Source organism: Astyanax mexicanus, chromosome 4 (genome assembly GCF_023375975.1).
Source record: "Astyanax mexicanus isolate ESR-SI-001 chromosome 4, AstMex3_surface, whole genome shotgun sequence".
In the NCBI taxonomy this organism is placed as follows: Eukaryota; Metazoa; Chordata; class Actinopteri; order Characiformes; family Acestrorhamphidae; genus Astyanax; species Astyanax mexicanus.
In genome coordinates this window covers 5442029-5454606 of record NC_064411.1, presented here as the reverse complement: position 1 = coordinate 5454606, position 12578 = coordinate 5442029, and the positions used below count along the sequence as shown (strand labels likewise).

The window sequence follows — 12578 nt, the reverse complement described above, 5'->3', positions numbered from 1 at the left end:
ACTGGTATTTATATATTTGCGAGCTGACACACCCCACAGTTTGCCCAGATGAACGGCCACAATGTTGGTTAGAAGCAGTGATGGTATAGTTACTTTGAAAAAGTAATCCGATTACTGATTACTGATTACTCATTTAAAAAGTAACTTAGTTACTTTATGGATTACTTGATTTTAAAAGTAACTAAGTTACTTTACAAGTTACTTTATTAGTTATTTTCAGCAGCTGCAGACACCACCTCCCGCTGCCTTAACATTAACATTATAACCAGTTTTGCCAATACTCCCTTTATTGGAAAATGCATTTTTAACAGCAACAATTTATCTCTGTTAAGTTGAACTATTTCCTAAAAAAATATGTTTTTTTTATAAAAATAAAAAAAATAACAAATATATTTTTTTATAAAAAATAAAATATGGTCTTTCTTGATTTTACTAAACATAAATACTTGTTTTTATATAAAAAATATATAAAATAAAGAAAGTCTTTCTTGACCTGAAATATTTAACACTGTAAAACTGAACATTGAACCTGTTGTTCTCTGCAGGGCAGCAAGGAGTGGTTTTATAAAACAGAACCGTGTAATATGGTCTAGACCAGGGATCACATATTTGCAGACTGCGGTCCGGGTCCGGACCCAGACGTTGTCCAATACGGACCCATACCGGACCCAACTACTGAGAAGGATTTAATTCTGACAGTGTTCATTTAAAGCACCGGAACTTTTCTTGTCTTTACGGTATACGCGCAGTGAACTTCCAATCACGTGTGGTGTAAAATCTTTAAATGCTCTCCTCTGCCAATCAAATTTGTGGCAGACCGCTGCCCTGGCTAGTGAATTGGGACTCGGCCGCAAAAAAAAACGCTTTAATAAAGAGATAGGGCGCCGAGAACTGGCGGAAAACGAAAACGGGCGGAAACTAAAGACACGCCGAGCGCGAGAGAGAGAGACAGGGGAGAAAGCGAGACGCGTGTGATTGGGGAAGAGCGGAGGGGGAATGGGTAAGGGAGCGGTGTGTGTGTGTGTGTGTGTGAGGTGGAGAGAGAGAGAGAGAGTAACGCATAGTGACTTAAATAAGTAACTTTAATCTGATTACTGGATTGGAAATAGTAACGCGTTAGATTACTCGTTACTGAAAAAAAGGGTCAGATTAAGTAACGCGTTACTGACATCACTGGTTAGAAGCACCTAAATAAAGAATAATATTAAATATTACCTGCACATTCACCGATACCCTTTACAATACGTGTAGGTGTGAGTAAAGACACTGCAGGCGTCCCCTGCACCGGACCTACAGTACCAGGAATTTTCCCAATAGAATGGAAATATATTGTATTGTGCTGTAATTCCCGGGCTGGTGGGAAGTGTATATAAGTGTGTGTATGCCACATAACAGCCTGATTACAGAATCCACGGACTTGGTGACTTTGCAGCTTTGCTTAGACCGTGAGCATCATCTGCAGGAATCTGGATTTTTAATAATTTATGGGTTTGATTGGTCAATTCCAGTATGCCCAGTTAGACTACACAGAGAAAGTTGGCATTATAATATAATATAATATAATATAAAATATAATATAATATAATACAATATAATATATAATATATGATATAATATAATATAATATAATATAACTCATTCACTCACTTACTCACTCATCGTCAACCGCTTTATCCGTTAAGGGTCGCGGGGGGGTGGCTGGAGTCTATACCAGCCGGCATCGGGGGGAAGGCAGTATACACCCTGGACAGGCCGCCAATCCATCGCAGGGCAGACAGACACACAGGCACATCCACTCACACACTCACACCTAAGGGGCAATTTTTATCCGACATCCAATTAGCCTGAACTTTGGACTGTGGGAGGAAACCGGAGCACCCGCAGACACGGGAAATAATATAATATAATATAATATAATAATATTAATTACTATAATAATTATTATATATATAATATAATTGATTATAATTAATAGTAACATAATATAATTGCTTCAAGCAGGGAAATTATAATTTTTCTCCCTCAAAATTGGCAGTCCCTGGTGTTTAAGGTGCTGAACTGCAAGTAGAGATCCTCTAAAGAAGCTCTTAAGAATAACGACTGGGTGAGGGCACTCGTTAATCTGCGAGCGAGTTTACGTAGTACTTTAGTTACGCACGGGTTTGGGAAACACTCTTTAATTAACGATCAATCTTAAGTACGAGTTAACGAAGTTCTTAGCGTAACGAAGCTTTCAGGAAACCCACCCCTGATCTCTATTATTAATTTTATTCCTCTTGCTTGTAGACTTGGAACCAAAATGTCATCCCAATCAAACCAGTAAAAAAAAATTCTAATTGAATATAACATTAGTTTTTGCATTAAGGTTTTTATCTCACAGCAATAATAATGAAGGAGAAAATAGATGTACTTTACATAAATAGAACAGATATAGTTAATCATAATATCAAAAAGGAATATTGTTTATGCATTAATATAGCATAGATCATAAATTAACTATTTTTTTGAAGAGACTGCATGAGACGATGCTTCCGTCCACCTGAACGGTCCCGTGCATTCCAAAGCCAAACCTTTGCAACCTGCTCGATCTCTGCATCCTTTGGTGGTGGCATGATTGATCTTCTCACGGCCTCTTAAAATGATAATATAGAGATATGAGAATGCAGTCAGGTAAATACTACATCTGCTTAATTTTAGAGAAATTTGCAGACTGTATTTGATTACAGTGATTCTTATATAGTGATAGTTATTTGAATTTGAATTTCTTCAGGCTATTCATGGTGAAACATAAATAGCCTTTACAGTCACTGTGTGTGACTGGTAGTTACATTCTATAAACATGTGAGGTGGCCGATATCAGGATATCAGGTTCACAAAAATACCAAAACTTTTTTAAATGATATCTTTCCCTTAGCTTAACTGGCTATCTTTGCATTAGCTTAACTGAATATCTTTCCCTTAGCTTAACTGGCTAGCTTTCCATTAGCTTAACTGGCTATCTTTCCCTTAGCTTAGCTGTATATCTTTCCCTTAGCTTAACTGGCTAGCTTTCCATTAGCTTAGCTGGCTATATTTCCCTTAGCTTAGCTGGCTATATTTCCGTTAGCTTAGCTGGCTAGCTTTCCCTTAGCTTAACTGGCTATCTTTCCCTTAGCTTAGGTGGATATCTTTCCCTTAGGTTAACTGGCTAGCTTTCCATTAGCTAAACTGGCAATCTTTCCCTTAGCTTAGCTGGATATCTTTCCCTTAGCATAACTGGCTATCTTTCCCTTAGCTTAACTGGCTATCTTTCCCTTAGCTTAACTGGCTATCTTTCCCTTAGCTTAACTGACTATCTTTCCCTTAGCTTAACTGGCTAGCTTCCCCTTAGCTTAACTGGCTATCTTTCCCTTAGCTTAACTGGCTATCTTTCCCTTAGCTTAACTGGCTATCTTTCCCTTAGCTTAACTGGCTATCTTTCCCTTAGCTTAACTGGCTATCTTTCCCTTAGCTTAACTGGCTATATTTCCGTTAGCTTAGCTGGCTATCTTTCCCTTAGCTTAACTGGCTATCTTTCCCTTAGCTTAACTGGCTATCTTTCCCTTAGCTTAACTGACTATCTTTCCCTTAGCTTAACTGGCTAGCTTCCCCTTAGCTTAACTGGCTATCTTTCCCTTAGCTTAGCTGGATATCTTTCCCTTAGCTTAAGTGGATATCTTTCCATTTCCCTTAATATTTCCCTTAGCAAGCCATTGTTCCCTTAGTTGGTTATTGTTGACATACTTGGATATAAAGTTAACTTACTTAACAGCAGTCTTTCTCCAAGAGCCGAGATAAGCTGCCAACTTGGGAGCCCCTCGTGTTATTTAAATGTGAGGTAAATTCTCATTCTAACTTGAGTGGTAACTGCATTAGCACCACATTAGCGTATCTTAGCAAAAAATAGAAAAGCGTATAGCAGAACAGAAATTATAACTTACCTTTCAGTCACTTTGACAGACCAAAGTCACTCACTGACTTTGCCTTTAAGCTTGATCGTTGCTCTGTGGTAAAGGCACGTGCAGGGAGGGGGGAGGGGAGGGGGGTGGATTCGTTGGTTACATGATCCTCACAATTAAATATCACATGCAAAAATAAAAAAATATGTAACTTTTATAACCTTGCTGGCTTACACAAAGTGTATAGTCAAGCACAAATACATTTATAATTTAATATTTTTATTTATTTATTATCAGCACAACCAATAATAAAGGTGAGATTATGAATCAGCACCATGGAGCAAATTCGTAGCTATCCAAAATATTAAATAAAAATATTTTTATAAATAAAAATGTATAGCTATACAGTATATGTCTTGAAAATATGAGATGTTACTATGTGTGTGTGTGTGTGTGTGTGCCCCTCCAAAGGTCTCTGCACAACTCTGCTGTGGTACCTTGATTTTTCTCCACTTTTGGTTTAGAAAATCTTTCAGAGCTGATACTACATTTCACACAGTGTTGCTCCTATCCACTAAGCTAGCTAATCTACCTAGCTCTCACAGACAAAAACAATAAAAAATATTCAGATACCCTTCATATGAACTTGTTATGACACAAACTTTCAGATTGTAAAATATTGTATGGTAAATTTGGGCTGACCCAGAGTAACCTAGCATAGGATTTGTGTGGGCATGCTCACATATGTGTGCGTGCTGCCCACATATAACCCACAATGCCTACAGTGTGTAAATGGTGCAGGCTGAATTAGGGCTGACCCACAGTGGCCCTGCATGAGATTTGTGTGCACATGCCAAAGTGCAGGTTGCCGACATATAACCCATACCGGGTATGAAATGGTGCAGGCTGAATTTGGGCTGACCCACACTGGCTCTGCATGGGATTTGTGTGGGCATGCCAGAGTGTGGGTTGCCCACATATATCCCACACTGGCCCTTCAGGGTGTGAAATGGTGCAGGCTGAATTAGGGCTGACCCACAGTGGGCCTGCCTGGGATTTGTGTGGGCGCATCAAAGTGTTGGCTGTCCAAATAATTCCCACACTGGGCCTACAGGGGCATTAATGCACTGGACCAGTTCAGGCTAGCCCACAGCGGCCTTTTATAGGATTTGAGTGGGCCAGCCAATGAACAGGCTGCCCACAGAAAACCCATGTTGGGCCTGTTTGGAATTTTAATGGGCTAGCCCCTGCCCACAGTGCCCGCACTTAGCCCACGAAGGGCCGATGTGTAGCTTTTTGCTGGGTAATAATGCACTTCATATATGCAGGATTAAAGTAAAATAAATTATACTGGACATAAACATATATAAAATGTCTCTAGAAGATATATAATAGGAAATGAAAACAGTGTGAATTTTTCTTTTGCTTAAAACAGCAAGAAAGTACTACCCTGAATGTGATAATTAGGGGTGGGTGATATGGCTCCATATTTCAGGGTAATATAGTTCATGATGTTCAAAAATATTGGCAACATTATTTCTTACGATATTTATGGCATACTGCCTTATTAAAACATATTAATGTCATTTCTGGAGCTGTGATTGTATGCAGATAAATTATCCCATAAATGGTCCCACACCTGAATAAAAAAGTAATATTATCTAATTTCTAGAACATAAAAACAGGAAGGGGTAGGTCGAGACTCTTCATCAAGCATATACATTTAATACAGGCTTTTTCTGCTTCCGGTCACTGAAATTATTGTATTGAAAAACTAAATATTTGATTATAAAAGGTGAGGGGTAGAGATATACTGCAAGTCAGAAAATTACAAAGATATTTATAAGATAAAATGAGATACACTTTGTTAGAGCAGTATGACATATTTACAGCTAGTGCTGGACGATATGGCCAAAATTTATATCACGATACATTCCTTAATTTCTGTCGATACAATATAATTTCGATATCGATATAAATATTTGGAAGGCCTCAGAAAAACTGTTAGGAATCCCTGCAATGGAAATCTGTACCTATTACTGTCTTTAAAGCCTCCTCTCATAAAAAACTGTATAATACTTTAGAAATAAAAAAAATGGTCAGAATGAATTAATGCTCACCTTTATTTGCATGTAGCAATATAAAAACATGACATCTCTGTCAAACACAAACCAATAACCTCTTTACATTTTACCAATATAAATAACTTTACATTACAACAGAGGCAGAGCTTCTTATCCTTTTGTTAACATATTTAACAGATCAAAACAAAAGTGCCTCATCCAGGATAAAGAATGCAGAAAGCCTTCATTTATATAAAAGGAACACGATATCACCGTCAAATAAACAAACCTATATCAACTAGAAATAACTTAGATACAACATAAACTACATAAGTGCTTCAACTCCACTTTCCGGCACAATTGGGAGCAAGCTGAAGTTTATCAGACCTTTGAAAGCCGAACCACTGAATTAGACCTGCCTCCCTCAACTATCTCTCCTGTTTAATCACTTGTGGAAGCATCAGGTGTGCTCATTCTGCATCTAAAATCTAAAATTCTGCATCAGGGCCGAGCCTAATCGAGGAACTCGGTTCGGCCGCACTGCGCTCCGCTCGGCTTCATAGCGGGAGGTTCTAGGTGTGGACCGGAGCGCAGCTGAGCTTCAAGTTTTAGTAGTATGGATTATAGTGTAAAGTGTGATACTACTAAAGTAGTAGTATAACACTGTATTCAGTGCTCAGGACAGCAGCAGTGTTTCTGCTACATACATTTTGCAGCTGCAGCCTGCTGACAGTCAAGATACAACTACATATTAAAAAGTCTGTGAATTTATAATGGGATAAAAGTACTGAAGCCTTTATTGTAGTATGAAGGTGTCCCAGTATTTTTCTCCATATAGTGTAACTAATGTAGGTAGTTATTTTTGGTTAATTGACCTGCTTTTATTTTAATACACAATTTTTTTTCTTTGTTTTTCCAGAAAAAACAACCAGGATATTTAATAAAGAACAGTGTTAAACTGCTGAAAGAGGTGAAGCACAAGCCATCCAGAAGAATCTCCTGAAAACGCAGAAATTGTTTGCTACATTTCACAGACAGATGGAGCCAAGTCCCAACATGGAGGAACATCAGCACTCTGTCAAGAGTTTTACTAAAGAGAGTGATCTCAAAAAACACCAGTGCATTCACACAGGAGAGAAACCACATCACTGCTCAGACTGTGGGAAGAGTTTTAATCAAGAGAGTGATCTCAAAAAACACCAGCGCATTCACACAGGAGATAAACCGTATCACTGCTCAGACTGTGGGAAGAGTTTTAATCAACAGAGTCATCTCAAAAAACACCAGCGCATTCACACAGGAGAGAAACCGTATCACTGCTCAGACTGTGGGAAGAGTTTTAATCAACAGAGTAATCTCAAAATACACCAGCGCATTCACACAGGAGAGAAACCGTATCACTGTTCAGACTGTGGGAAGAGTTTTACTGAACAGAGTACTCTCAAACTGCACCAGCGCATTCACACAGGAGAGAAACCGTATTACTGTTTCGACTGTGGGAAGAGTTTTACTAAACAGAGTCATCTCAAAAGACACCAGCGCATTCACACAGGAGAGAAACCGTATCACTGCTCAGACTGTGGGAAGAGTTTTAATCTACAGAGTAATCTCAAACTGCACCAGCGCATTCACACAGGAGAGAAACCGTATTACTGTTTCGACTGTGGGAAGAGTTTTACTAGACAGAGTGATCTCAAAATACACCAGCGAATTCACACAGGAGAGAAACCGTATTACTGTTTCGACTGTGGGAAGAGTTTTACTAGACAGAGTCATCTCAAAATACACCAACGCATTCACACAGGAGAGAAACCGTATTACTGCTCAGACTGTGGGAAGAGTTTTACTCAACAGAGTAATCTCAAAATACACCAGCGCATTCACACAGGAGAGAAACCGTATCACTGCTCAGACTGTGGGAAGAGTTTTACTTTACAGAGTGAACTTATATTACATCAGTGCATTCACAAAAGATAGAAAAGTATCCCAAATCTGTTCCTCTGCCATAAAAAATGCAAACCTTAAATCTTTCAGACAGCCAAAAACACCTCATCATGCACAAAATCTTCAGTCTGTTACAAGAACTTCATTTAAAAATGGCTTTTTACAGGTTCAGAAAAATGAATCTTATCCAGAGATGATGTTTACTGAATTTCATGCTGTGTTTTTATGTATGTTTGTATACCTACATTAGTTAATGCCTGCAGAGCTCTTCAACACTTAGTGTTGTGTTTTAAGAAGTTTTTACACACAGAATCATAAATGGTACCACTAACAGCATAAACTAGGAACATACATTTTTACAATTTTTTCAGTGATATGCTGAATAAATAGTAAAGCGATGATGCTAGCTCAGAGTAAAATCGTATATTAAATCTCAGCATTAGCTTTAGAACTAATAATAAACAAAAGTGAGGATTTTATCATTCTGGGACATTTTTAGGTTTAAAAATTGAATATGCTTTGCCATAAGTAGGAAATGATCATTTGGTCAACTTATGTCATTTACAGCCTTAACACATTCTCAATTGTTTACATAAAAAAACTTTATTTTTTCCTCCACTCCACGTTTGTAGTTTGTAGTTGGAGCGAGGGCACTGCCAGTGTTTGCTCCAGATGTTAGATTAGCATTACTTAGTCTTTTAAAATTTAGATGTCGTAGTTTAAAGGAGTAGAGTATTCTTAGGAGTAGAGAATATTCTTAGCTTGCAACAAAAGGCCAACAAAATCCTTTTCAGAGTTAAAAAAAAAAAAAAAAACGGTCTAGCTGTAGTTTCCATACTGAAAGCAACACTCAGCAGGCTATGCAGCAGTAAGACTGCAGGATCCTTGATTCCCTCTACTGCACATGTGTCAAACACAAGGCCCGCGGGCCAAATGTGGCCAAATCCAAGCGAGAGCTTGTAAGATCTTAGTGTCTATAATAAATAGGTCAGAAGCGTTCTTTGACCAAAAACTACATTTCCCACAATGCTTGTCGATTGTATTACCCCCGAAGTTACGGCTTACTGCCACTACACGGCAGTGTAGTCATTGATGTGGAAACCCTGCCGGAGGGAAGGCGTAACTTCGCGGGTGGAATTGAGACATACAAACGTTTATCCCATAATGTCCAGAAAAAGAGAAGCTGATGCAGACGGACGGCTGTGCTTCAAGGCGAAAGACCGGTATGCCTTTTATGTTACGAAGAGTGTTACTGACCAAAATAAACGCTTGTTAGGAGAGATATAAGTTCTGTGTAAATATTTATAAGACAATAGCTGACAAAATCTGTTTTAATGACGTTAATAAACATCACTGTGACAGCGCTAGTCACAGTTTCACCGCAGCAAAGGACGAGGACGTGAATCACTTATCTAACCAGCCTGTACTGATTTCTGCCCCCAATAACCCTTTCAATAACCTCTAATAGACTTTAATTAGTCTTCAGTAGCCTTCAACAGTCTAACCTTGCAGCCGTGGTGTGTTCACTAAACTCCGTAGTTATAAACATCCTGAGGTTAGCAGCGCGCTAACTGACCTGTTTATAATGTAATCCGAGCAGTGACTCCGTGACGACTGCTCTAAACTGCTGCTGTTAGCTGCTTGGGCTGAAAGATGAACTGTAGAGAGCTGTATTATTCGGTTAGTGGGGTTAAAATCTTTATTTTCTACACAGAAGAATTTTAAAAACTGTAAAAACGCTCCAGACTGCCTCAGCTGAGCCCTGTAGCCCGTGGCTGGGCTGTAGCTCTGACTGAGTAAAGACTGCGGGCTTGTGCTGCTGCTGCTGCAGCTCCGACTAGTGGTTGTATGAGGAACTGCTAAATCTGAGGAAATGCTAAATCTATCACATGTTCTTAACAGCTCACAATTTTTGATTTTATATTTATTAAGCCTTATTTCAGTATCAAACGTTTTGATCAAAGTTAATGTAACTTGTATTTTATGTCATTCCTATTCACTTGACTAGTTTGGTTCTTGATTGATGGAGTTTTTGGATTTCATAACATGACAAATTAAAAGGATTTATGTTAATAGAGCAACAAGCAAACATTTTTTCCATGCAACTGTACTATTTGATTGAATAAATAGTATATTGAGAGTTATTTAACATTAAGGAGTAATTACATTCATTTTATATTACATTTGGTTACATTTTATTACATTTATAAGTTCCATCTGGCCCTCAGAGGACAGCCAATATGCCAATGTGGCCCTCGGCTAAAATGAGTTTGACACCCCTGCTCTACTGGTTTTCTCATTGGTCTATGGTTCAGTCAGTCTGATTAAAAATCTGCAAGTTAATCTACAGGGATATTTGGTTGTGTTGTGTTGCTCAAGTTATATACTCTGTTATCTTTTCCTTATTTGGTATCATTTTGCTAAAGGGTTTTTTTATATCTCTAAAGGTACTAAAAATATCTAATCCATTTACTTTATTGATTGTTTTATCCAGTACCAGCTATTATCGTTGTTTTACATCACCTTATGTATTTACTCATATTCATATCTATGTGATTCAATAAAAGGCTTTAATATTGCAAGATCTGCAATCTTATCTATTCTTTCAACTTAAGCATTTAGCCAAAAGCTTTTGTACACAGCCAAACATACATTCAAGCAACCACTATATACAGTGCCTTGCAAAAGTATTCGGCCCCCCCTTGAACTTTTCAAACTTTTGCCACATTTTGGGCTTCAAACATAAATATATGATTTTTTTGTTTGTTTTTTGTGAAGAATTAACAAGTGTGTAAGAATACGGAGGAGATTTGCCTTACTATGTTCATTGTTCATTGATTAAAGGGTTAATCTGTGTGTAACTAAATCAGCATTTCACTTAATCAGTATGTTATTCAAGCATTTAGCACGATTCATGATGATTCACATTGTGACTTAGAATGTATGTATATTGTGTCCTTGTGCTCAAAGCAAGGCCGTTTTTCTTGCAACTTAGCATGATTGATTTTTTCCAGCGGAACCATGAGTTTCTGTACATGTAATCTATAGTCTGATAAGGTTGGGGTGACCGAGTTCTCGGCTGACGTATAGGATGAATAACTGCTTATCAGTATCAGGATCCGGGGGGTGTGAGGAGCCTCCTCACACACCATTAGACTGAGGCCAGGCGAATGCCTGTTTTTATTAGACTCTGTCTAGGAAGAAGAGTAGAGTTGGGCGGGAGAGCTTCTCCCGAGAGGGACTACAGAGCCACAGGTCCTGTTCACACAGCCGAGAACTCTGGAAACCCCAACTTTTCTCACCTTTGGGGTTTTCCTCTTATTTTCACCTTTTTATTTCAATTCATTTTTCAATAATCTTTTTACTCAATTTTTGATGCATCCAAAAAAACTGTTTTGCTCAGAAGATTCTTTGAATAAAATCTGACGGAACTACAATTTTGGACTGGATCTCCTTTTCGTCTTTATGACGTATCATGCCAGATACATCATAATTCGAACAGTAGATCAATAATCTTTCAATCGTGAAGTGGAACGAAATTTACTGGATACACATTATGTTGAGATACTCAGTATTTTGAGAACATTGGTATTTAACTTGTGTGAAACTGACACCAATAAATCCATAACTCCTGCTATTTACTTACATAGAAGTGTTTTTTTTTCTCAGTAGCTCAGTCGCTGTGAAGTGTGGAGAATAGTTTTGCAATATATTGATTATCGCTGAATTGCAGTTTTGAGATATCACCGTTATCATTAATTTACCACTTTGCTCAAAGGTGCTGAAAAAAACTTGAAAATGGGCCTTGAAAGTGCTTGAAAAGTGCTTGAATTTTACCTTGTAAAAGGTGTTTGAACCCTGTGTTTAAAAACCCCAGCAGCACTGCTGCACCTGATCTACATGTACCAACACAACACACACAAACACGTCACCACATTAGTGTCAATGCAGTTTTAAGAAATATTTATCACGAAAATAAAGCTCTCTGGCGCTGGGAATTAAATATACAGGGTAAAATTTAGGCTAATCGGATATGCAGGTGAAAAAATAAACTGTGAAAAAATATGTGTGTGAATATGTGTATGTTTATACCTACAAATCTCAAATGTAAATTGACATAATATGGACCATTAAATGACGGTAACAACCTGACCGTTTGACACTTAGCTAATCTGCATACCAGTAGGAGAGAGCAGAGATAGACTGGCTGTGTATGAAACGGTAGGCAGCTACCACAATCCCTCATGCCTGAGCTGTTCATATGTTAACACCCACTAAATGATTAACCCTTTACAAGTATTAATATGAACTTTAGGAAAAAGAATATAAACAGAATTGCCCTTTTTTCTATTGAGTTAAATGAAGTCACTGCTGCCTATTCTAATAAGCTAACCGTATGACTAGCTTGACGAGTTCTGGGGACATTTTTACATGGGATGTGTCTGAAAGATCTGTGGAAAAAAAGACATTGCTTAAAATAATAAAAAGTATTATTACAAACGTTACAAAAGGACTTTCTGAGCTGAAAACAAAAAAAAAAAAGAAAATATGTTTTATAAAATTTATTGAGATATCATATATATCCTATACCCAGTTTATAGACACATTTGGGACATACCGGGGTTGGACAATGAAACTGAAACACCTGTCTACA

The 12578-nt window shown here is 37.9% G+C and overlaps 5 protein-coding genes across 8 annotated transcripts in view; 4 read left to right on the top strand and 1 right to left on the bottom strand.

Moving 5' to 3' along the window:
* The window catches only part of LOC125801463 (zinc finger protein 239-like), a 430185-nt gene that overhangs the window by 203216 nt on the left and 214391 nt on the right, over nucleotides 1–12578 (bottom strand). The window lies entirely within an intron of this gene.
* Nucleotides 1–12578, top strand: part of LOC125801533 (gastrula zinc finger protein XlCGF49.1-like) — a 206740-nt gene that overhangs the window by 33960 nt on the left and 160202 nt on the right. The window lies entirely within an intron of this gene.
* Nucleotides 1–12578, top strand: part of LOC125801203 (gastrula zinc finger protein XlCGF49.1-like) — a 254562-nt gene that overhangs the window by 85588 nt on the left and 156396 nt on the right. The window lies entirely within an intron of this gene.
* The window catches only part of LOC125801310 (zinc finger protein 271-like), a 230712-nt gene that overhangs the window by 156180 nt on the left and 61954 nt on the right, over nucleotides 1–12578 (top strand). The gene's annotated exons all lie outside the window — the stretch shown is intronic.
* The window catches only part of LOC125801383 (zinc finger protein 420-like), a 106306-nt gene continuing 100475 nt past the window's right edge, over nucleotides 6748–12578 (top strand). For 2 of the 4 annotated variants that reach the window (XR_007438686.1, XR_007438685.1), the window contains exon 1: nucleotides 6769–8911. Coding sequence is in view for 1 of the 4 variants with exons in the window: in XM_049478014.1 (XP_049333971.1) it covers nucleotides 7019–7895 (877 nt within the window). In the remaining 3 variants the exon portion in view is untranslated. Of the gene's footprint in view, nucleotides 10352–12578 lie in introns of all 4 variants that reach the window. The other 2 variants (XM_049478014.1, XR_007438687.1) reach the window with 2 other exon arrangements.